Genomic DNA, 21954 nt, shown 5'->3' with positions numbered 1-21954 from the left:
ATATGCACTTGTAATAAATCCCTCAATCTTTCCCTGTTCAAAACCATTCTCTTTTCATTTAAAAAACCGATTCCCAGGATATAGTATATACATTATTCTAGTCAGAATGATACTACCGGTATGTTATGTAGTAGAATAGGCAATTTGTTCTGATTTATTACTTTAATGATTATGCGATGATATATAGGACCATCTGTGATAAACTGTTGTTATAATAATTGGAAGTGGTGAGCCATGAAAAAAGAAGAAATGTATAAATATGATTTGACTTTCTTCTCGTATATATCAGATCTCACATCTATGTTAAATTTCTTGTCGTATAGTGCCTCAGTATTGTCTTCGTCGGTTTTGTCAGATCTCACGTCTATGTTAAATCTCTTGTTGTATAGTGTCTCAGTATTGTCTGATCGTTTATATCAGATTTCACGTCTATGTTAAACCTCTTGTTGTATAGTGCCTCAGTATTGTCTTCTCGTTTATATCAGATCTCACGTCTATGTTACACCTCCTGATGTATAGTGCCTCAGTATTGTCTTCGTCAGTTTTGTCAGATCTCACATCTATGTTAAATCTCTTGTTGTATAGTGCCTCAGTATTGTCTTCGTCCGTTTTGTCAGATCTCACATCTATGTTAAACCTCTTGTTGTATAGTTCCTCAGTATTGTCTTCTCGTTTATATCAGATCTCACGTCTATGTTAAATCTCTTGTTGTAAAGTGCATCCGTATTGTCTTCGTCGGTTTTGTCAGACAATGATGGCATTTGATAGTTAACCATCTTAAATGAATGCCAACATTCGTTTTCTTTTCCATGATTTTTTATTATTCAAATGAACAGTAAAAGAAGCTAATATTGACCTTTCCTTAAATATGATACAAAAGTCGGTGGTATGCAGATATCAATGCAAGATTATATTAGTGAGATTACCTTATAGTTCTGAGTTAATCAATAGCTATTTTTTCTACCAACGCACATGTTGCTTTCGTCTTTGTGCCTTCTTCTAAGTGAGTCCTTTCGTTAATATTAATTTTTACGGTCTATTCAATCCATATGGCATATTGTGTTTTAAGTTTAAGTTGTGCCAGGTATTTAACATGTTAATTACAATGTGTCCACTGCAGGACACACACATTAGTTCTCTACTGATTGATTGTTAACAAGTTTAACAAAATCTCTTACGATACCGATGATATTTAATCCATACCGATATTATAGTATCGCTTTTAGTATAGGACGATACCGAAACTATTAAGTCCATACCAGTAATATTTGTTAAGTCTACACCAGTAATATACAAATCAATCTAAGAATACGACGATACCGAAAATAAGTATACGTATCGTTCTTAGTATATAGGACGATACCGATTATATAAAGTGCATACCAGTGATATACATATCGTTCTTAGTATATAGGACGATACCGATGATATGAACTTCATACCAGTAATATACATATCGTTCTTAGTATACAGGACGATATCGATGATATGAACTTCATGCCAGTAATATACATATCGTTCTTAGTATACAGGACGATATCGATGATATGAACTTCATGCCAGCAATATACATATCGTTCTTAGTATACAGGACGATACCGATGATATGAACTTCATTCCAGTAATATACATATTGATCAGTTATAATGAACTGAAAAGTTCTGTACGATACTTGGTTGTTGATCTTTATTGATATCAGCCAAGTACATCCGTAAAAACAAATCGAAACATTTGGGAATGTATCTTGGCCGTTGGTCTGCATTGACATCAGTCAAGTACATCAGTAAAAACAAATCGAAACATTTGGGAATGTTTCTTGACCGTTGATCTTTATTGATATCAGTCAAGTACATCCGTAAAAACAAATCGAAACATTTGGGAATGTTTCTTGGCCGTTGATCTGCATTGATATCAGTCAAGTACATCCGTAAAAACAAATCGAAACATTTGGGAATGTTTCTTGGCCGTTGATCTGCATTGATATCAGTCAAACACATCAGTTAAAATAAATCGGAACACTTTAGTACGTTTCTTGGTCGTTGATCTGCATTAATATCAGTCAATTACATCGGTAAAAATAAGTAGGAACACTTTAGATCGTTTTATGGTAGTTGGTCTGCATTGACATCCAAAAAGTTTTGTTATTATTACAGTAAATGGGTTACAGTGTTTGTGACAATCGTATGTGTTCTGATTAGGACATTTTGATTAGTACAGACAGTTTATTGTATTGTATTCCATCAGTTTTAAGAATAGGAGTGTTCCCATATTTTACAAATATATTAAATGAAAGGTATAATCGAGGTTTTTGTTAAGTTATGTAAAATTGGAATAAAATGTGATCACGTGCTTGTAATTTATAATTCTGCGTGTTTGGTAAAAGAATATATTGAGAAAATACCCTCTTCACAAAAGTAATTTAACAATTGATAACGTTAAATAGGTTTAACTTAGTTAGATGATATAGTACTGGTAAGACCAGTGATGGTTAATAACAGGGTTGACAGTTCTAAATAGAAGAGGCGTGCGAATTTCACACACTGTTATCCAGATAAATATACGGTTGGTAAACTTTCTCAGGATATGTAGGTCTTTTCCAAAGTATAGTTTAAATTAAAGGGTTGGCGTGGAAATCAATAAGTTTTTGTGGAGTGTTTAACTGGTTAACCGTTTACGAGGAAAAGAATGTTAAGTCATGTCTTCTTTGACTGTCCATGACGTTAAAATACTAAATTCCTGGGATGTGTTTTAGTTGATTTTAGTCTCTGATGCATGATTTTTTATTATTATTTTTTTTGGCTTTTAACTAGCTGTCAGTAACTGCGAGTACTCTCAAATCGTACTTTCTTGTTTATTTGACCTGTTGATACTAATTGCAATGCTTTTTTGTTATTTAATGTTATTCGGGGTTATATCTGGTCTATATACCAGCTTTGATAAGTGTTTGGTATTACTATAAATTTTCACTTCTTCGTTCTATGAACATCAAAATTATTTATTTCGTAAAAATATTTCCTTTCTATATTTGAACTGTACACGTATACCTAACAACAAAATTATTTGCATTTACCTGTGTTTAAAGTAATTGCAAATGGCTGGTATTTTTGTTCAAGCATATTGTTTTTCTTAAATTGTTTAACATTTCACAGCGGTATAACATGTTACTTAAATTATTCTTCCCTTAGTTTATTTATTTTGTATTTACATTGTATCATAGATCAAATTTATTTGTTCAGTGTATGTTCACTGGTGTTAATATGTCTTTTGATTGAGTTAAGCCATTTCAATTGATATTTTATAGTGTGTCTTTCTATGTTGTGATGTTACACTATTGTTTCAGATAAGGGTGAAGGATTGGTACCATTAAAACGTTTAAACCCGCTGCAATTGTTTGCACCTGTCCTAAGTCAGGAATCTGATGTTCAGTACTTGTCGTTTGTTGATGTGGTTCATAAGTGTTTCTCGTTTCTCGTTTTTTATATAGATTAGACCGTTGATTTTCCCGTTTGAATGGTTTTACACTAGTATTTTTTTGGGGCCCTTTATAGCTTGCTGTTCGATGTGAGCCAAGGCTCCGTGTTGAAGACCGTACTTTGACCTATAATTGTTTACTTTTATAAATTTTGACTTGGAGGAAGAGTTGTCTCATTGGCACTCATACCACATCTTCTTATATCTATTAACATAGATATTGAACCGTTCTTAGTTCATTTGATAGTTATAAATATTTTGTGATACGCTTATTCGAACATTGGGTATTGAGTTCAGAACTAAGTCGGTTTTTTTCATCTATTTCTAAAAAAATTTTGGTCGATTTCAACAGAATCATTTCCCCCCATCTACTTCAACAGTATCATTCTCCACTTTGATATTCAGCAGTGTAAACTTAGAGATAGAGTATAACTGTTCGGTGTAAACTTAGGGATAGAGTATAACTGGTCGGTGTAAACTTAGGGATAGAGTATATAACTGTCCGGTGTAAACTTATGGATAGAATATAACTGTTCGGTGTAAACTTAGGATAGAGTATAACTGTTCGGTGTAAACTTAAGGATAGAGTATAACTGTCCGGTGTAAACTTAGGGATATAGTATAACTGTTCGGTGTAAACTTAGGGATAGAGTATAACTGTCCGGTGTAAACTTAGGGATAGATTATAAATGTCCGATGTAAATCTAGGGATAGAGTATAACTGTCTGGTTTAAACGTAGGGATAGTAAAAATTTCCTTACCATACCAATATGACCGAAGAGAGATTTCATCTATTTTGAAGAAGTCATTTTATTTTTTCAGTGCAACAGAAGTGACAAGGGCAGACGGAGATCTATTTTTTATTTCAATTTAATACTGGCAAATTGAGATGAACATGACGTTTAAATTGAAACCTAGAAAGAGACATGATTAATATCCTGATAGTGGAGCAATTTAAATACAACAATGAATTGATAGTGGCTGGTTAAGATGTCCGTTTAACATGTTCAGTTATTCTGGTCATGACGGCTTATATAATCACGACACAATCTTTTAATCAAAGAGACGGATTTAGTCAGATTAATTTGTCAAACGTGTCTCTCGTGTAGATTACTTCTGGATATGTGACAATCCCTATGCAGCATTAGTATACATTCTGATATTATTTGCCTTCTGTAGTAATAATCCACATTTACTATGTAGAACGGATTCTTTCTCTTCACCTTTAACTTATATGTATATTCTGAAAATATAAGTCGATATATATACTGGCTCTAAAAGAATGGATGGTTAACATGTTTGTAATTGGTCACAACACATACATGTAGTGTATCCAGTTTGTGGTATATTGTGTGTCTGTCCATCTTCAACCTATACCTTTAATTCCCGTACCACCTTTCTTTCTCGTGGTATTTTCTCTTTTTTTTATAAATGACATTTTTGCTGTTTTTATGTTATTGTCACTCACAAGTGATATTATATTATTGTTAACCAAGCTGTATGAAAGAATCATCGCTTCATTGGCTTTAAATAAAATTGTCGCAGTTAAGTGTTCCTGATCACGGAAGGCAAGTCCAGAAAAGCGATTCGGACGCACGAAATTTATAAAATATTATTTTCATATTTATTCAATCAGGGTTTGTGCGAGCACGACGAACGCCAAAAAGATATTATGTCAAGCAGTTGATAATTTGAGAACTTTTCATCATTTTTCAGTTTTCTGTGAAAAAGTACTAATAAAAATACCGAACTTTAAGGTAAATAAAACAAAGGATTAATCCACCAAACCTGACAAAATCAAACGCTCGACTATATCAACCAACGGCCGAAAATATCAACCAACGCTCGACTAGATCAACCAACACTTGACTATATCAACCAACGGACGACTATATTAACCAATGGACGACTATATCAACCAACCAGTGGCGGATTCAGGGGGGGGGGGGGGGTCCGGGGGATGGAACCCCCTTTTTTTTGACGATCAGTGCATTTGAATGGGGACATATAGTTGGAACCCCCCCTTATCCTGGGTCAGGAACCCCAACTCCCCTTTTATAAATGGCTGGATCCGCCCCTGCCAACAGACATTTTCTGAAGAAAAAAAGTGGTAGGTTAAACCTGGTTTTATAGCTAGATAAACCTCCCACTTGTATGACAATTGTCTATAGTTCCGCTATACAGACAAAACCGGTCAGCAAACATAATTGATGAAAACATGACAATAATTTGGATCCAGCAACTAAAACTGTGTAAACATACATAACAGACATGAAGAGTATAAACACAACTGACTTAGAAATTAAAACAATAACATACAAATAAATCTGACAAAGATGCCTAAACTTTTTTTGTAGTTGATAGTACATACAGTATTGTAAAAAATATTTTCATATATACTTTCCCAATAATTGGTACCTAGCAGCCAAAACTGTTTAAACATACATCACAGATACATGTATACAAACCAAAATGACTAAAAAAATATACATACAAATCCGACAAAGACACCAACAAAAAAAATATAGTAAAACAATTCCATATTCACCTTCCCAATCAAGCACAAAATAAGCAAAAATATTAATACAAGGGTGTACAAAATGAAAACAACACTACAAAAACCTCATGTACCGAATCGTACCGTTCATGTGTCCGAATCGTACCTCATGTGTCCGAATCGTACCTCATGACCCACCCGCGTTAGGAACGCCCAAAGCCAAAACCCCGATAGCTGTATGCACAAACAACGAGTCACGACAAGAGTCATACGACCAAAATGATATAAATGAAAAACTGTCAAGTAAATAAAATGAAATGAATGTTTTGATGGGTGCTGTTTGACTTATCATTTCTGTATCAAAACACTGTCCGCTGTCTTTGTCTTACTTGTCCCTTGTTTGTCGACTTTTGCCTGTCTTCTCGCCAGTTTCCGTATGGGCTTTGGGCTCCAGATTTTGACTTGACACAACTTGTCTCTGTGTTGTGTCTTCAACATTGATTCCTGTTTTCCCACAGGCGCTTGGTTACAGGATTTGGATTTCTCGTCATTGTTTGCACTAAATATTCAAATTTCCATGTGTATACCACATACTTAACATTTCCTGTTTTGGATGTATTTATCAACTCTGATGCTATCCCTTAGTTTACTATCAAAACCGGGGGAGGGGGGGGGACGTATTTAAAGGATAAGTGATTTCAGAGTTGATAAAAGAAATTCACCCGAAACAATGTAAGATAAGAACAATAGTCATATTAAAGTATGTGGTATCAAAATAAAAAATTGAATATTCAGTACAAACAAATTCACAATGAAAAAAAATATCCAAATCCTATACCCAAGCGCCTGTGGTTTTTCCATCCCTATATCATCATAGTTTTCTGATCCCATTTTTTTTTTATATTTACATCAAAGGGATAACACTCTTAAGCCATTAATTAAGTTAGTTAAGTTCCGTATGATTAAATCTGTGAAGACGAACATGTGTAGTATATGTATCACTCATTCCTAGTGCCCCATTTGCAGGAGGAATTCCAGTTTAAACACAACCCTTCTATTATGAGTTAAGTCCCTTGTATTGTTCTCTAACTCGGAGGGATTCGAAATATATCTATATATGGCTGAGTTCGGGGGTAATCTAAAACAAGGCTTGATTTTTGAAGTTGTACAATTTATGTTAACCATATAGCTTAATTGAGCTATAAAAATTACTTCCCTTTGACGTTTTCAAAAGAATTATAAGTTTCGGCATTAGGCACCGTCACGTGTGTGTGTTTTTTTTACAGTTTTTTTTTTATTTTGTTTTTGTTTTTTTTATTTTGGGGGAGGGGTTTATTTTAAAACAAATTATTTTACTGTAAAGTTATAGAATACAATTAGGAAAGCTTTGAAAATCAGGGGGAAATATGACATTGAGTTTTCAAAATAATTTCTTAATGTTCTTGTTAAAAAATTAGTTTGTTTTTGAATAAAGTCGAAAACAATGTTTGACCTGAGAAAACGAAAGCACATGTCCCATCAAAAGATTCATGGTCGGTGTCTCATTACTTGAAAGTGATAAAACTTTACAGACACAATTAAAGAGACAAGATACATGTAATTATTTCATGTGTTCAAAATTTCAACTTTTATCTAGATTTTGGGGTAATCCAAACAATAATAACAGCTTTTCTATGTTCTATTTGGGATTTGTTTTTTAAATTTTGAGACTAAAGTACACCAGGGACTGTTATACTAATATATTATGTCCCAGAGTACACTATGTGTATAATATTAAAAGCACAATTTTGGTGTTATAATGTTTTTATACCATGGTTTCTGAATTCTAACTGCTGTTTTTGTTACGCCATGTGTTTTTTTTTTTCTTCAAAGGTGTTATTTTGTTCTGCTGTACTGTCCAATATATTTAGGACACCTGTTATCCTTTTTTTGTGTTATACATCCTTTTATCTTGACTTTGTGATCTGCTGCAGAAAGGCTCCATAGTAGATATAATTGATTACCAATAAGGAAACATTTGTTAAAGTTAATACCTGATTATATATTCACCCCTAGATGGAAACATGGAGAGTGATTTAGATAATTAAACAACAGTGTCACCTCTGACACCTTACAATGGTGACATTATCTTTGGGCAGGGTACAGGTGTTATCATAAATCCAGCATTATTCAGATAATATTAATACATTTTATGCAGATTAGCTGATACCATAAATTGTATCCACTTGTTATATTTGATCATTTTAAGGTATACTGGTTTTACTTGAATATCTTTAAGAATTTATTGGGAAGTGGAATAACTGAGTTAATCAGATTTGTTTTAAAAAATAGAGATAAATGTATTCGTTATATTTTAATGATTTTTGACTTGATAGTTTTTACACCTTAACAGCTGAAGCCATATCAGAAGACTTCTTACATTTATGAATTATCAATGAAGACAATTAGTGGTAATTCAATAATTCATTCAATTTTAATGATTTCTTTAGATTATTTTTTTCTCTCACAAAAATAGAAAAAAATTATAAATCTTTTGTGTGCTAAGACTTAAAGTGGAAAAAAAGATTTTGAATTCATAATTTTTAATTCTCAATTTAAATTCATATCCATGACTTTTGATGATTATGTACGAGGTTTAATAGTGTAATTTGATTACTGTCTTGAAGCCCTGTTGTAATGTACTTCTTCAAGGGCTGATTTTCATTATTTAGTTAATGATGTTAGCCTTTTATAACAATCATTTAAATTTAACTATAGAAGTTAGATCAACAAAAAGAAAATAGCGATCTTTTGTATGGAACCTTAATTTCTCCATGGTATTTCTTTGCATGACAAAATGATGTAAAATTACAGGTAACCCAAGGTAAGCTTGTAAACATACCTGTGAAAATTCTTTTTCATTGCATGGTTAAGTGTTTGATTTTTACTGAAGGATTTAAAGTAAACACGAACCACATTCATAGTTTTTCCAATACATTGGGAAGAAAGGAAGAGATCGTCCTGTAGTATTGAATATCGACATCAACTCAGGCTACGTCTATACAAGCACAGATTATTTTATTTATGTCTTTTGTGCCTACACATTTTTGAAATCTAAAAGCATTTTACAAAGGATTACATATATTTTATGTGACTTATTCTTGTAGTGTTTGGTGGTAAGTAAATTATAAATTGAGATAAAACAATATAAATACAATGATAAAACTTAATGTTTAGAAAGCAATTATTGTTAATTTGAAATATTTGTTTTTAAATACAATGTATTGAATTTTACATCTTGCTTTTATCTTGCTTTTGCATGTATATTGCTTCATTTATGATTGTTTTGGATGAAATGATTTCAGATGTTACCTTATTTCATTTATGATTGTTCTAGATGAAATATTTTTGGATGATAAATTACTTCATCTGTATGGTTGTTGTAGTTGGAATATTTTTGGAATGTCACCTTACTTCATCTAAAATTAAGAAGATGTGGTATGATTGCCAATGCATGAATAAGACAACTCTCCACTAGAGATCAAATGTATGGTTGTTTTAGATGAAATTTTTTTGGATGCTACGTTACTTCATATATGATTATTTTGGGACCTCTGTGACCTGTGGTCTAAGTAATCTAATTACTGCTATATCACAAGCCTGTCAACACTGAAGTTGTGAGTTCGAATCCTGCATGTGGTAGGTTTGCTGGACTCCAATCTTAGTTGACTAGGGTTGTGACTGTGAGTTTTCCTACCGAAGGTCGGCGGTATTCTCCTGACATTCCAGCTTCCTACACCAATAAAAACTGAATGCTACGAAATAGCAGAATTAGTGCTGAAGTGGCGTTAAACACCAATCAATCAAATTAAATCATTTATGATTGTTTAAGATAATGAAACCTACTTCGTCTGTTTGATTAATTTACATGAAATTGTTTTGAAAGCTTATCATAATAATGTATCATTTTGTTTAATGTTTTACATGATTTAGATTAAAAAGTTTTCATTTGGTGAAACCATATTATACTCTTTCTATCGGTTTTTTGATGTTACAAATGATTGAAAAATTATTTCAGTGCCTATCCTTTTTTTACTCCAGAATTTCATTAAAATCAGAACAAAGATAACTCTCTCTCTAATATAAAAAGATGCTCAGAAATAAATGTTTACAAATTTTAATATAATTTATTTATATTTAATGTTAAGACCATAGAAACTGTGCAATAAGAAATCCTGTGTTCAAATTTTATAAAAATTCAGTATTTGGGTCTTCTGATTGAGTGAATATTTATAATTAGATTACCTTCTCAATTTGACCAATTGAAACTTTTAATATTACTACAGTGAAAAGTAATGTGAAATACAGTTATAAATGATGAAAATGTTGATTTATGAATGTAACTTGTAAGAGATAATTTCACAGGAAATAAAATCACAATCATAAGAACATTTAAATTAATACGAAATTTAATGTAAAAGTTTCCTTTTTTTTAAGAATTTCAGAAGGTTTTCATATATTTTCTCTATCTTATTAAAACTTTATGTGGAACTTTTATTGATAAGTAAATGGATATTTAGAAACAACCTATATTTTTTTATGGTGTTATAAATGTGTAATCTGTTCAGACAGTAGACAACTGACAGGCAATGTAAATAGTTTTAGGCAGTTAATTAATTATATAACCTGGTAACAATCTGGTGTACTGTTTTAAAAACTCCTCATCTGTATGGACAACATTTAATTGATGATTAAGGAATGGTTATTCAATTGCAATAAACAGAAATATTGAAATGCCAGTCCCCTTTATGTATTCTAACTTTATTTGGTAGTTCAGAGAAAGTTAATGGTTTCATTTATTCTAACTTAGTTATTTGTAGTAAGAGAAAGTTGATGGTTTCATTCACAATTTGTATTAAAAAAAAAACATAACATACATTCTTTAAATCTATATTTTTGACACAAATTATCATATAATTTCATTTTCAAATAAAAATAATTTTCCTGTGACTTTTTTTACTGCATATATCAGATGTGTGACTTTTTTCCTTCAACTTCTTTGTTACCAAATGTGTGACTTTTTTTCGAACGACTTTTCCCCCCAGCTAAGATTGATGTCTCTGAACTTCATGAGCCATTGAGGGTTTCATATGGTGGGGACCTGTCTCTGGACTTTATGAGTTAGTAAATTAGTAATTCTAAGCAATTTAATGATATTGAAATAAAACGACAGAAAAGGTTTTCTCAAACTAATTGAATCTGAAACGAGGTGATATAAGCTTGGCCTTAGAACAAATAATTAATTAGGTGTAGCCTTTATGCATATTTTGGCACTACACAGAGATTGTAGATAGATTTATTAATAAGACAAGTGATTACCATGTAGTATTGTGTGCTGACATGTGCGCATGCAAGAATGTTAAGGTATGGCTGGATAAGTGTGTTGTGTATTCTTTCTGCAGGAAGTCATCAATTACCAAACTTATCTTCAAATCAACTGTTTCTTAAAGTATACAAAGAGAATTTACTGTAGGATTTGATGTAAGACATCTCAAGGATAATTATAAGAAGCCTGTGCAATAATTGTAAATATTGTACTATAAATTATGTGTTTTTTCTTCTTTCAGAATTGTGGTGTGAGTTGTAGCCAAGTTTTTCAAGGATTCCAAAGTTTACAATTGAGATTTAAGTGATTGTGAATTATGTTATAGTGATGACCATGGATTATACAGTTTATTATATTTGGATTACATGTTTAATTACTTCAGGTGAGTTATATAAATGTTTATAATTGAATTACATGTATCAGAACAAGAATAGCAATTATTATTCACCAAATAAGGGGCCTAGTAGTGCATGTTTAAAACAAAACAATTTGATGGAAACATTTGCATAACAATAATATACATGTATGCAGTATATGCTGTTGACCAATCTGAAGAGTTGCTGCATTTAGTTGAATTAATCTTTTCGTGTTAGTAATGTAGATAAGTCAAAACATATATTATTTTTTTACGAGTAATTTGGATAAATTTACATTAATTTCAATATAATTGACAAACACAAATAATTTGTAAATACTTTTGTTTGCCTAACATGTCTTAGAAAAATAATTATTATATAACCTTTATGTGAAGAGGGGGACCAGTGAGACGACATAGTTCATACATTGATATTTGTATAGTTTGGGTAAAACTGGGAATTGCTGGCAGTTTTTTGTGTAAACTGGTATAAAATTATTGCCAAAGTTTGCTTTAAAAAGAATGGTAGCCTTTATTTGACCATGAAATATCATACATTAAAAAAATGAATTATAACATGAAGAGACAGACACCTGGAATGTTGATTACAACATTTCTATTGGCTTACTTTTCTTAGTAATCTACTTGTATCTTTAACAATATAACAAGCTCTGAAATGTTAATAATAATAGTCTTTTGTTCAAAAGCAATACAGCATATAGAATTGACATACAAAATATAACAGCATCAGTGATTATCTAGTATGTGTTTTACAAACAAGTTTGAATCATCAATGGAGAATGACAACAAATAACATAAATAATGAAATGTTAAGATACAACATATATATACATCATATACATTTGTAGTACAATACTACATGTGTCTGAAATCTTGAGATACACATATAAATGATATAGTATCTGAAATGTTAAGATACCACATATATTCCTGGACAGGTAGAGCTTGTCCCAGATGCTCAAGCTATGGAGGTGAAGATTTTTTATCTTAATTGCACCTCGCTAAATAATGAGAAAAGCAAACTATAACAGAGTGCTAAGAAAAATTGTGGTAACTTTGATAAGTTGACTACCCATGATCAGTTTATTTGGTTATGATAAGTTGAATTGACTACCCATGATCAGTTGATTTAGTTTGATAAGTTGACTACCCATCATCAGTTTATTTAGTTATGATAAGTGGACTACCCATCATCAGTTTATTTGGTTATGATAAGTGGACTACCCATCATCAGCTTATTTAGTTATGATAAGTGGACTACCCATCATCAGTTTATTTGGTTATGATAAGTGGACTACCCATCATCAGCTTATTTGGTTATGATAAGTGGACTACCCATGATCAGTTTATTTGGTTATGATAAGTTGAATTGACTACCCATGATCAGTTTATTTAGTTATGATAAGTGGACTACCCATCATCAGTTTATTTGGTTATGATAAGTTGAATTGACTACCCATGATCAGTTTATTTAGTTATGATAAGTTGACTACCCATGATCAGTTTATTTAGTTATGATAAGTGGACTACCCATCATCAGTTTATTTGGTTATGATAAGTGGACTACCCATGATCAGCTTATTTGGTTATGATGAGTTGAATTGACTACCCATGATCAGTTTATTTGGTTATGATAAGTTGAATTGACTACCCATGATCAGTTTATTTAGTTATGATAAGTTGAATTGACTACCCATGATCAGTTTATTTAGTTATGATAAGTTGACTACCCATGATCAGTTTATTTAGTTATGATAAATGGACTACCCATCATCAGTTTATTTGGTTATGATAAGTTGACTACCCATCATCAGTTTATTTAGTTATGATAAGTGGACTACCCATCATCAGCTTATTTGGTTATGATAAGTTGACTACCCATCATCAGTTTATTTAGTTATGATAAGTGGACTACCCATCATCAGCTTATTTGGTTATGATAAGTGGACTACCCATCATCAGTTTATTTGGTTATGATAAGTTGAATTGACTACCCATGATCAGTTTATTTAGTTATGATAAGTTGACTACCCATGATCAGTTTATTTAGTTATGATAAGTGGACTACCCATCATCAGCTTATTTGGTTATGATAAGTTGACTACCCATCATCAGTTTATTTAGTTATGATAAATGGACTACCCATCATCAGTTTATTTGGTTATGATAAGTGGACTACCCATCATCAGCTTATTTGGTTATGATAAGTGGACTACCCATGATCAGTTTATATAGTTATGACTACCCATCATCAGTTTATTTGGTTATGATAAGTGGACTACCCATCATCAGCTTATTTGGTTATGATGAGTTGAATTGACTACCCATCATCAGTTAATTTAGTTATGATAAGTGGACTACCCATCATCAGCTTATTTGGTTATGATAAGTTGACTACCCATGATCAGTTTATATAGTTATGATAAGTGGACTACCCATCATCAGTTTATTTAGTTATGATAAATGGACTACCCATCATCAGTTTATTTGGTTATGATAAGTGGACTACCCATCATCAGTTTATTTAGTTATGATAAGTGGACTACCCATCATCAGCTTATTTGGTTATGATAAGTGGACTACCCATGATCAGTTTATTTAGTTATGATAAGTGGACTACCCATCATCAGTTTATTTAGTTATGATAAATGGACTACCCATCATCAGCTTATTTGGTTATGATAAGTGGACTACCCATGATCAGTTTATTTAGTTATGATAAGTGGACTACCCATCATCAGTTTATTTAGTTATGATAAATGGACTACCCATCAGTTTATTTGGTTATGATAAGTGGACTACCCATCATCAGTTTATTTGGTTATGATAAGTGGACTACCCATCATCAGTTTATTTAGTTATGATAAGTGGACTACCCATGATCAGCTTATTTGGTTATGATAAGTTGACTACCCATCATCAGTTTATTTAGTTATGATAAGTGGACTACCCATCATCAGCTTATTTGGTTATGATAAGTGGACTACCCATGATCAGTTTATTTAGTTATGATAAGTGGACTACCCATCATCAGTTTATTTAGTTATGATAAATTGACTACCCATCATCAGCTTATTTGGTTATGATAAGTGGACTACCCATCATCAGCTTATTTGGTTATGATAAGTTGAATTGACTACCCATGATCAGTTGATTTAGTTTGATAAGTTGACTACCCATCATCAGTTTATTTGGTTATGATAAGTGGACTACCCATCATCAGTTTATTAAGCATGCTTAGTTATGATAAGTGGACTACCCATCATCAGTTTATTTGGTTATGATAAGTTGAATTGACTACCCATGATCAGTTTATTTAGTTATGATAAGTTGACTACCCATGATCAGTTTATTTAGTTATGATAAGTGGACTACCCATCATCAGTTTATTTAGTTATGATAAATGGACTACCCATCATCAGTTTATTTGGTTATGATAAGTGGACTACCCATCATCAGTTTATTTAGTTATGATAAGTGGACTACCCATGATCAGCTTATTTGGTTATGATAAGTTGACTACCCATCATCAGTTTATTTAGTTATGATAAGTGGACTACCCATCATCAGCTTATTTGGTTATGATAAGTGGACTACCCATGATCAGTTTATTTAGTTATGATAAGTGGACTACCCATCATCAGTTTATTTAGTTATGATAAATTGACTACCCATCATCAGCTTATTTGGTTATGATAAGTTGACTACCCATCATCAGTTTATTTGGTTATGATAAGTGGACTACCCATGATCAGTTTATATAGTTATGACTACCCATCATCAGTTTATTTGGTTATGATAAGTGGACTACCCATCATCAGCTTATTTGGTTATGATAAGTTGAATTGACTACCCATGATCAGTTGATTTAGTTTGATAAGTTGACTACCCATCATCAGTTTATTTGGTTATGATAAGTGGACTACCCATCATCAGTTTATTAAGCATGCTTAGTTATGATAAGTGGACTACCCATCATCAGTTTATTTGGTTATGATAAGTTGAATTGACTTAACCCATGATCAGTTGATTTGGTTTGATAAGTTGACTACCCATGATCAGTTTATATAGTTATGACTACCCATGATCAGTTTATTTAGTTATGACTACCCATGATCAGTTAATTTAGTTATGATAAGTTGACTACCCATGATCATAGATATAAGAAGATGTGGTATGAGTGCCAATGAGACAACTCTCCATCCAAGTCAAAATTTATAAAAGTAAACAATTATAGGTCAAAGTACGGTCTTCAACACGGAGCCTTGGCTCACACCAAACAGCAAGCTATAAAGGGCCCCAAAAATTACTAGTGTAAAACCATTCAAACGGGAAAACCAACGATCTAATCTATATAAAAAACAAGAAACGAGAAACACTTATGAACCACATCAACAAACGACAACTACTGAACATCAGATTCCTGACTTAGGATAGGTGCAAACATTTGCAGCGGGTTTAAATGTTTTAATGGTACCAAACCTTCACCCTTATCTGAAACAATAGTGTAACATCACAACATAGTTAATGAATAAGGAAAAGAAGGATATCTTGTTTGAAATGTGTGCTCTCATTAAAAATCCTCATAATTTATTTCCTTGTCTTTAATTGTTTTTAAGAACTTTTTTTCTCAGAGCCTTGGGACAAGTTGTGCTAGAGACTGCATCCAAAACCAAATAATTTTTGCACTAAATTTTTACAGTACATAATAGAATGTCCCTTTAGCACTTGCCCTTGGTGACTATTGCATTTTGATAACTGTTTAGTATTCTTGTCCATGTGCATCAGCCCCCAAAAAAGGACTAGATAATAAATTTTTTAGCATTTATTATATAAATATATTGTAAATATTCATATGTTTGTTTATTTGGTTGAGTGTCCTTCAAGCACCTGCTCTTGGTGACTCCTGCATTTGGATAGCTTTGTTCATCTGCATCAGCCATGAGGAGTACTTAATTCATACATGTCATAAAAGCTTATAGTGGCATCTGCATCAGCCATGAGGAGTACTTAATTGATACATGTCATAAAATCTTATAGTGGATATGATGCTGCTTATGGTGCATGGTCAAAGAACACTGAACATTATGGTTCATATGTAAGACATAATAGTGTCCTGTGAAAAAGTGTCCACCTGGACAGTTTTTCATAGAATTGCCATGAAATATTGTCCCTCAAGTGGACAGATTTTTACTGCAAAAGTTATGAAATAGTGTCCACCCACAGGACAAGTTTTCATAGAAGTTGCTATTAAATTGTGTCCTCCAAGGGAAGTAATACAAAGGTCATTAAAAAGTTTTATTATACTTGAATTTTAATAAAATCTGAACGATTGATTAGAAATTGATTAATATACAAATTACACCCCAGTTCTATTGTTATACTTCATAGTTTCTATTTCTGAAACAAGTGTAAATTGAATAGATCTATTGTTACGAATAACAATGGATTTTGACCACAAGGTGTGACGAGCGGGGTTTCTGGAAACCCCTGCTTTCTACATCCCGAAAACAAAGTCCATTGTTATTCATTACAATAGAAATCGATTATTTTTTAGATAGCATGAACATAAGAAATTACTAATAGTGTTCACTACAAGTTGTTTCAAGATATTAAAAAACACATTTTAGGAAATTCCAATAGAGAAAAAAGTATTAAGCATCTATTTTGAATAAAAATATTCCTTCAAGGGAAAAATAATTTGATTGATAGCGTTGAAAAACTAAATAAAATTGTTCGTGATTTGTGAGAAAAACAATTTCTGACTCTGACAAAAAACAATCCCCCCCCCAAAACCCCTTTGAAGTTAAAATGGTTGCTCCCTAAATACTCCTTTACTTGAAGGTAAAATTTTTGATCCCAGTCATATGTCTCTATTCTAAAGCATTGTTCTTAAGGTTAGTCTGTACTCGGAGTAGTTTTTGAGGTCTAAACACAGCCATTTTTGTCCATTTGTTATGATGAACCTTAAAAAAAACAGGTATTCTAACTCTCTGACCCCCCCCCTTGGATCCCGGTCGTAGGGTTTCTAATCCAGACACACCTATCCCTCAGTGTGTCCGAATATGAATGTTTGTTTATATTCGGACACACTGAGGGATAGGTGTGTTCGAATATGAATGTTTGTTTATTCTCGAGAAGGGGGGGGGCTTCTTTTTTTTTTTTATAAAACCGTAACATAAAAAATACATTTATGATTACCTTCATTAAACTGATACATGTAAGTACTTTTGGTTATAATATTGCCTTTATCTTTAGTCTCTTCTACCAAATCCAACGATTGACTCAAAATGTCGTCCGTCTTATACCCATCCATATTGACAACTGCATACAAGGAGCATGATGTATTTTTTGTGTGATAAGAATGCACGAAACGGTCAACCTTGAACTTCTGATCGATATTAGCACCAGGATTTAACGGGAATATGCAAAACAGCAACTTTGACATTTGTAAAATCTACTCACTTGTCAAAGTTTGAAAGAACATAGCCAAAGTAAGGTTACATGTACTAGTGGGGTTTCATGTAAAAAAAAAAAAAAATTTCTTATAATTCATGGTTGGATTTTGTCAATAAATATGCTATCCATTCTTTTTCATTTAATAATCAATGTTAAAAATATAGGGTTTAGCATTGGGTGTAAGTTAGTTATTCACCTTGGGATACGGCGTGTCTGGATAAGAAACCCCTCCGGCCTCCTGCCGTCGGGGTTTCTTATCAAGACACACCTATCCCTCCGTGTATAACTATTACATAAACAAACAAACAATGGAGGGAAGTGAATATAGAGACATTTATGTTCTAAGAAATACCCAGCTAATGCTATAAATGACAATGAAAGAAGAACAATAAGAAGGAAGTGTGTAAATTATAAAATCAAATGTGAAGAACTTTACTATATTTTTTATGAGAAGAAGGCAAAAGAAAAAATGAATTTTGGTATTAAATTTTGTCCATTGCCATGAAATATTGTCCCCTAAGTGGTCAGCATTTTAAAGCAACAGTTATGAAATATGGTCCACCTACAGGACAATTTTTTGTAGTGATGTTATTGAATTGTGTCCTCCAAGGAAAATAATACTGAACAACATCTGTTACTTGTTTGAATTTAAATCATTATACATTTATATTAAAAAATATAAATAAGAAGATAAGGATGGTATGAGTGCCAATGATACAACTCTCTGGACAAAGTAACAATGTATTAAAATTCGCAATTATAGGTTAAAATAGTCCAGTAATAACAAGGCAATGGATATCATTTAATACTTTAATCATATCAAAAAATGTCCTGTCGGACATAATGTCCTGTGAGAAAATGTCCACCTGGACAGAATTATAGTATTAAATAATGTCCATGTTCATGGACACTTTTTCATACCTGAGGACATATTTTTATAGGAAATTGTGTCTGGAACACATTTAAATAAGTAAATATTGTCCATGGACAGTATTTACTATGAAATAATGTCCGGTTGAGGGTTCATGGGGGACATTATTAAATCCTACACATATATATCATGTATATGGTTATATTTTTAATAACAGTATGGTTCATATGGTTATATTTCTAACTTATGTTACATTCCATATTTGAGTTGTTTTTCTTGTGTACTATCTACTTGATCTATATTGTAAAGGTTTATTGTGCTAATCATTGTACTGATTTTGCCCACAATGGGTCCTGTATTGGAAGTACAATTTATCTTATCTTAAACCATATAGTATCTGAAATGATATGATACCACATACATCATGTGTTGTACATCATGGCACTTTATAGAGGTGTGAAAAGGGACAAAATAGGATTAAGATATTGAACATACATGACATACAGTAAATAAAAGTTAGTATATTGAAGGATCTGTAGACACAAACCATCTCATATCTGTTGCAGAGATGAAATCACCAGTTTTTATGCCCCCGCTGTAGCGGTGGGGGCATTAAGTTTTACCCTTGTCCGTCTGTACGTACGTCCCAAAATTGGTTTCCGTTCTCTAACTTGAGTTTGCCTCAACCAAATGTTATGAAACTTATACACAATGCTTATTACCACAAAACACAGATCAAGTTTGAATTTTGGTGGCGTCACTTTAACCGTTCTAGAGTCATGCCCCTTTATAAATGGAAAAATTGCAAATTTTTTATTTTCTTCTAAATATTAAGTAATTTTTAAAATTGGAGTTATCTTCCTTTGTCCATGATTATAGTTGAATCGACTACAATCAATGCTTTATACAACGCATTGTTTAATTTTGACTTCCACTGATAAAACACAGATCAAGTTGAATTTGGGTAGTGTCACTTTAACCATTATTGAGTTATGCCCCTTTATAAATCGAACCATTGCAAAATTTTTAGTTTCCATTCTGTAACTTAAGTTTGCCCAAACTAAACATTATGAAACCTATACACAATATTCATTACCACAATACTTAGATCAAGTACAAATTTTTTGTTTCCCTTTTTATAACTTTAGTTTGCCTCAACCAAATGTTATGAGACTTACACACAATGCTTATTACCACAAAACTCAGATCAAGTTCAAATTTGGGTAGCGTCCACAGGCACTTGTTTCTATCCATGGGAAGCCCCACTATCAACGTAAATATACGTTGATAGTGGGGCTTCACATGGATAGAAACAAGTGCCTGTGGTAGCGTCACTTTTACCGTTCTTCAGTTATGACTTATGTCCCTTTATAACTATATGATATGCAAGCAGGGACATCATCTGTTATTTATCCACATTTATCTTAATATATATTTGCTGATTGTAGTTATGGGGTTTTATCATTTGATTGTTCTTGTTGTACTTGCAAGTTTGTCCTATAAATTCAAATATTAAAAAGAAAGGTCAGATAAAGCATATAATTGTAATCATCATAAAATTAAATACCTACTTTTCATTTTTTTCAAAAGTGACGAAAAATTAGAATTGAAAATTCCACACTGTGAAAAAAGGGGGAGTACTGGTAATGTATATTTGTTCTGCCTAACAGAAGTTCCCTGGAAACTTTGTTATAGGCAATGCTATAATATCTGTTCCTATTGGAGCAAATATTCTATACACTTTATTCCGTTAGGAATAATTAAAGATTGTAATATTTGTTCCAGTGGAAACAATATACATGATATAACAGAATATTTCTTTCACTTGGAGTTTATATTATGAAAGAACTTCTATTTCATGACATTTTATTCATGTGTGAGTATCCTGGTTCTGACCCAAAGATAAAGGCTTTAAAACTCCAATATTTGTAAAAATCCACAGCTATATACAGTTTAATAAAACACAGGAAAAAGAACTTGCTCTCAGATAGGACTGGATTAGGAGATGATATTGCATTGATATGTTTAATTTGGTACCTTGGAACCTGAGGGCTAGTCTGTCGGCCTGTCTGTATGGGAACATGTAGAATCCTATTTAGGCTTTTATACACGGTGGAGAAGAGCGCTGTTGTTATGGGCAGTGTTCCTGTAGCGCAGTCTTGAATGCCTCAACAGAATCTGCACGCACAACTTTATCTTGCAGTTGGTTCCAGGTTATAATTATTTCCAATAAAAATGAGTGTTTATATTGTGGCTTATTGCTGTCTGGCACTTTTAAGTCCTAGGGTGTTGTTTATTATGTGCCATTCAATTATATTATCTGTTTCACAGTTTATAAATACTTTGGCTATGATAGTTCTTTTGGGTCTTGCTGGTGTGACAAAATTGTTCGCTGTCAGAGCTGGCATTAGTCCCTCGCCCACCTTGTATATCAAAAGTCTCCTTTTTTATATGGGTCTCAATTGCTAGCAGACATCTCATGTTAGTTATAAATCCTGTTTCTTGACTCCTATAGTTTTTTTTTATGAATCGTATGTATATATAGTCAGGGGACCAGATTTCATTGTTTTCGTAGGTAACCTTGTACTGGGGACAAGATATCATTGTTAATGTTCAAATAAGTACCTTCTATCCTTGTTGGACCATATATCATTGTACTGCTAGGTTTCCTCGTACTCTCAGGGGACCAGATATCATTGTACTGCTAGGCTTCCTCGTACTCTCAGGGGCCCAGTTATCATTGTACTGCTAGATGTCCCCGTAATCTGAGAGGCTCAGATATCATTGTACTGCTAGGTTTCCTTGTACTCTCAGAGGCCCAGATATGTTTGTACTGCTAGGTTTCCTCATAATCTCAGGGGACCAGATATCTTTGTACTGCGAGGTTTGCTCGGACTCTCAGGCGACCACATTGC

The 21954-nt window shown here is 32.5% G+C and overlaps 1 protein-coding gene across 4 annotated transcripts in view; it reads left to right on the top strand.

Annotated features, from left to right (window-relative positions):
* Positions 1-21954, top strand: part of LOC127700935 (synaptogenesis protein syg-2-like) — a 114277-nt gene that overhangs the window by 17289 nt on the left and 75034 nt on the right. For 2 of the 4 annotated variants that reach the window (XM_052204668.1, XM_052204665.1), the window contains exon 2: positions 11575-11715. In XM_052204668.1, the coding sequence (XP_052060628.1) occupies positions 11661-11715 (55 nt within the window). In that variant the 5' untranslated portion in view covers positions 11575-11660. Of the gene's footprint in view, positions 1-8887; positions 9124-11362; positions 11489-11574; positions 11716-21954 lie in introns of those variants that run through there. The other 2 variants (XM_052204666.1, XM_052204667.1) reach the window with 2 other exon arrangements.

This window comes from Mytilus californianus, unplaced genomic scaffold (genome assembly GCF_021869535.1).
Source record: "Mytilus californianus isolate M0D057914Y unplaced genomic scaffold, xbMytCali1.0.p SCAF_5, whole genome shotgun sequence".
Taxonomy (NCBI): Eukaryota; Metazoa; Mollusca; class Bivalvia; order Mytilida; family Mytilidae; genus Mytilus; species Mytilus californianus.
This window is presented reverse-complemented; position numbering and strand designations above follow the sequence as displayed.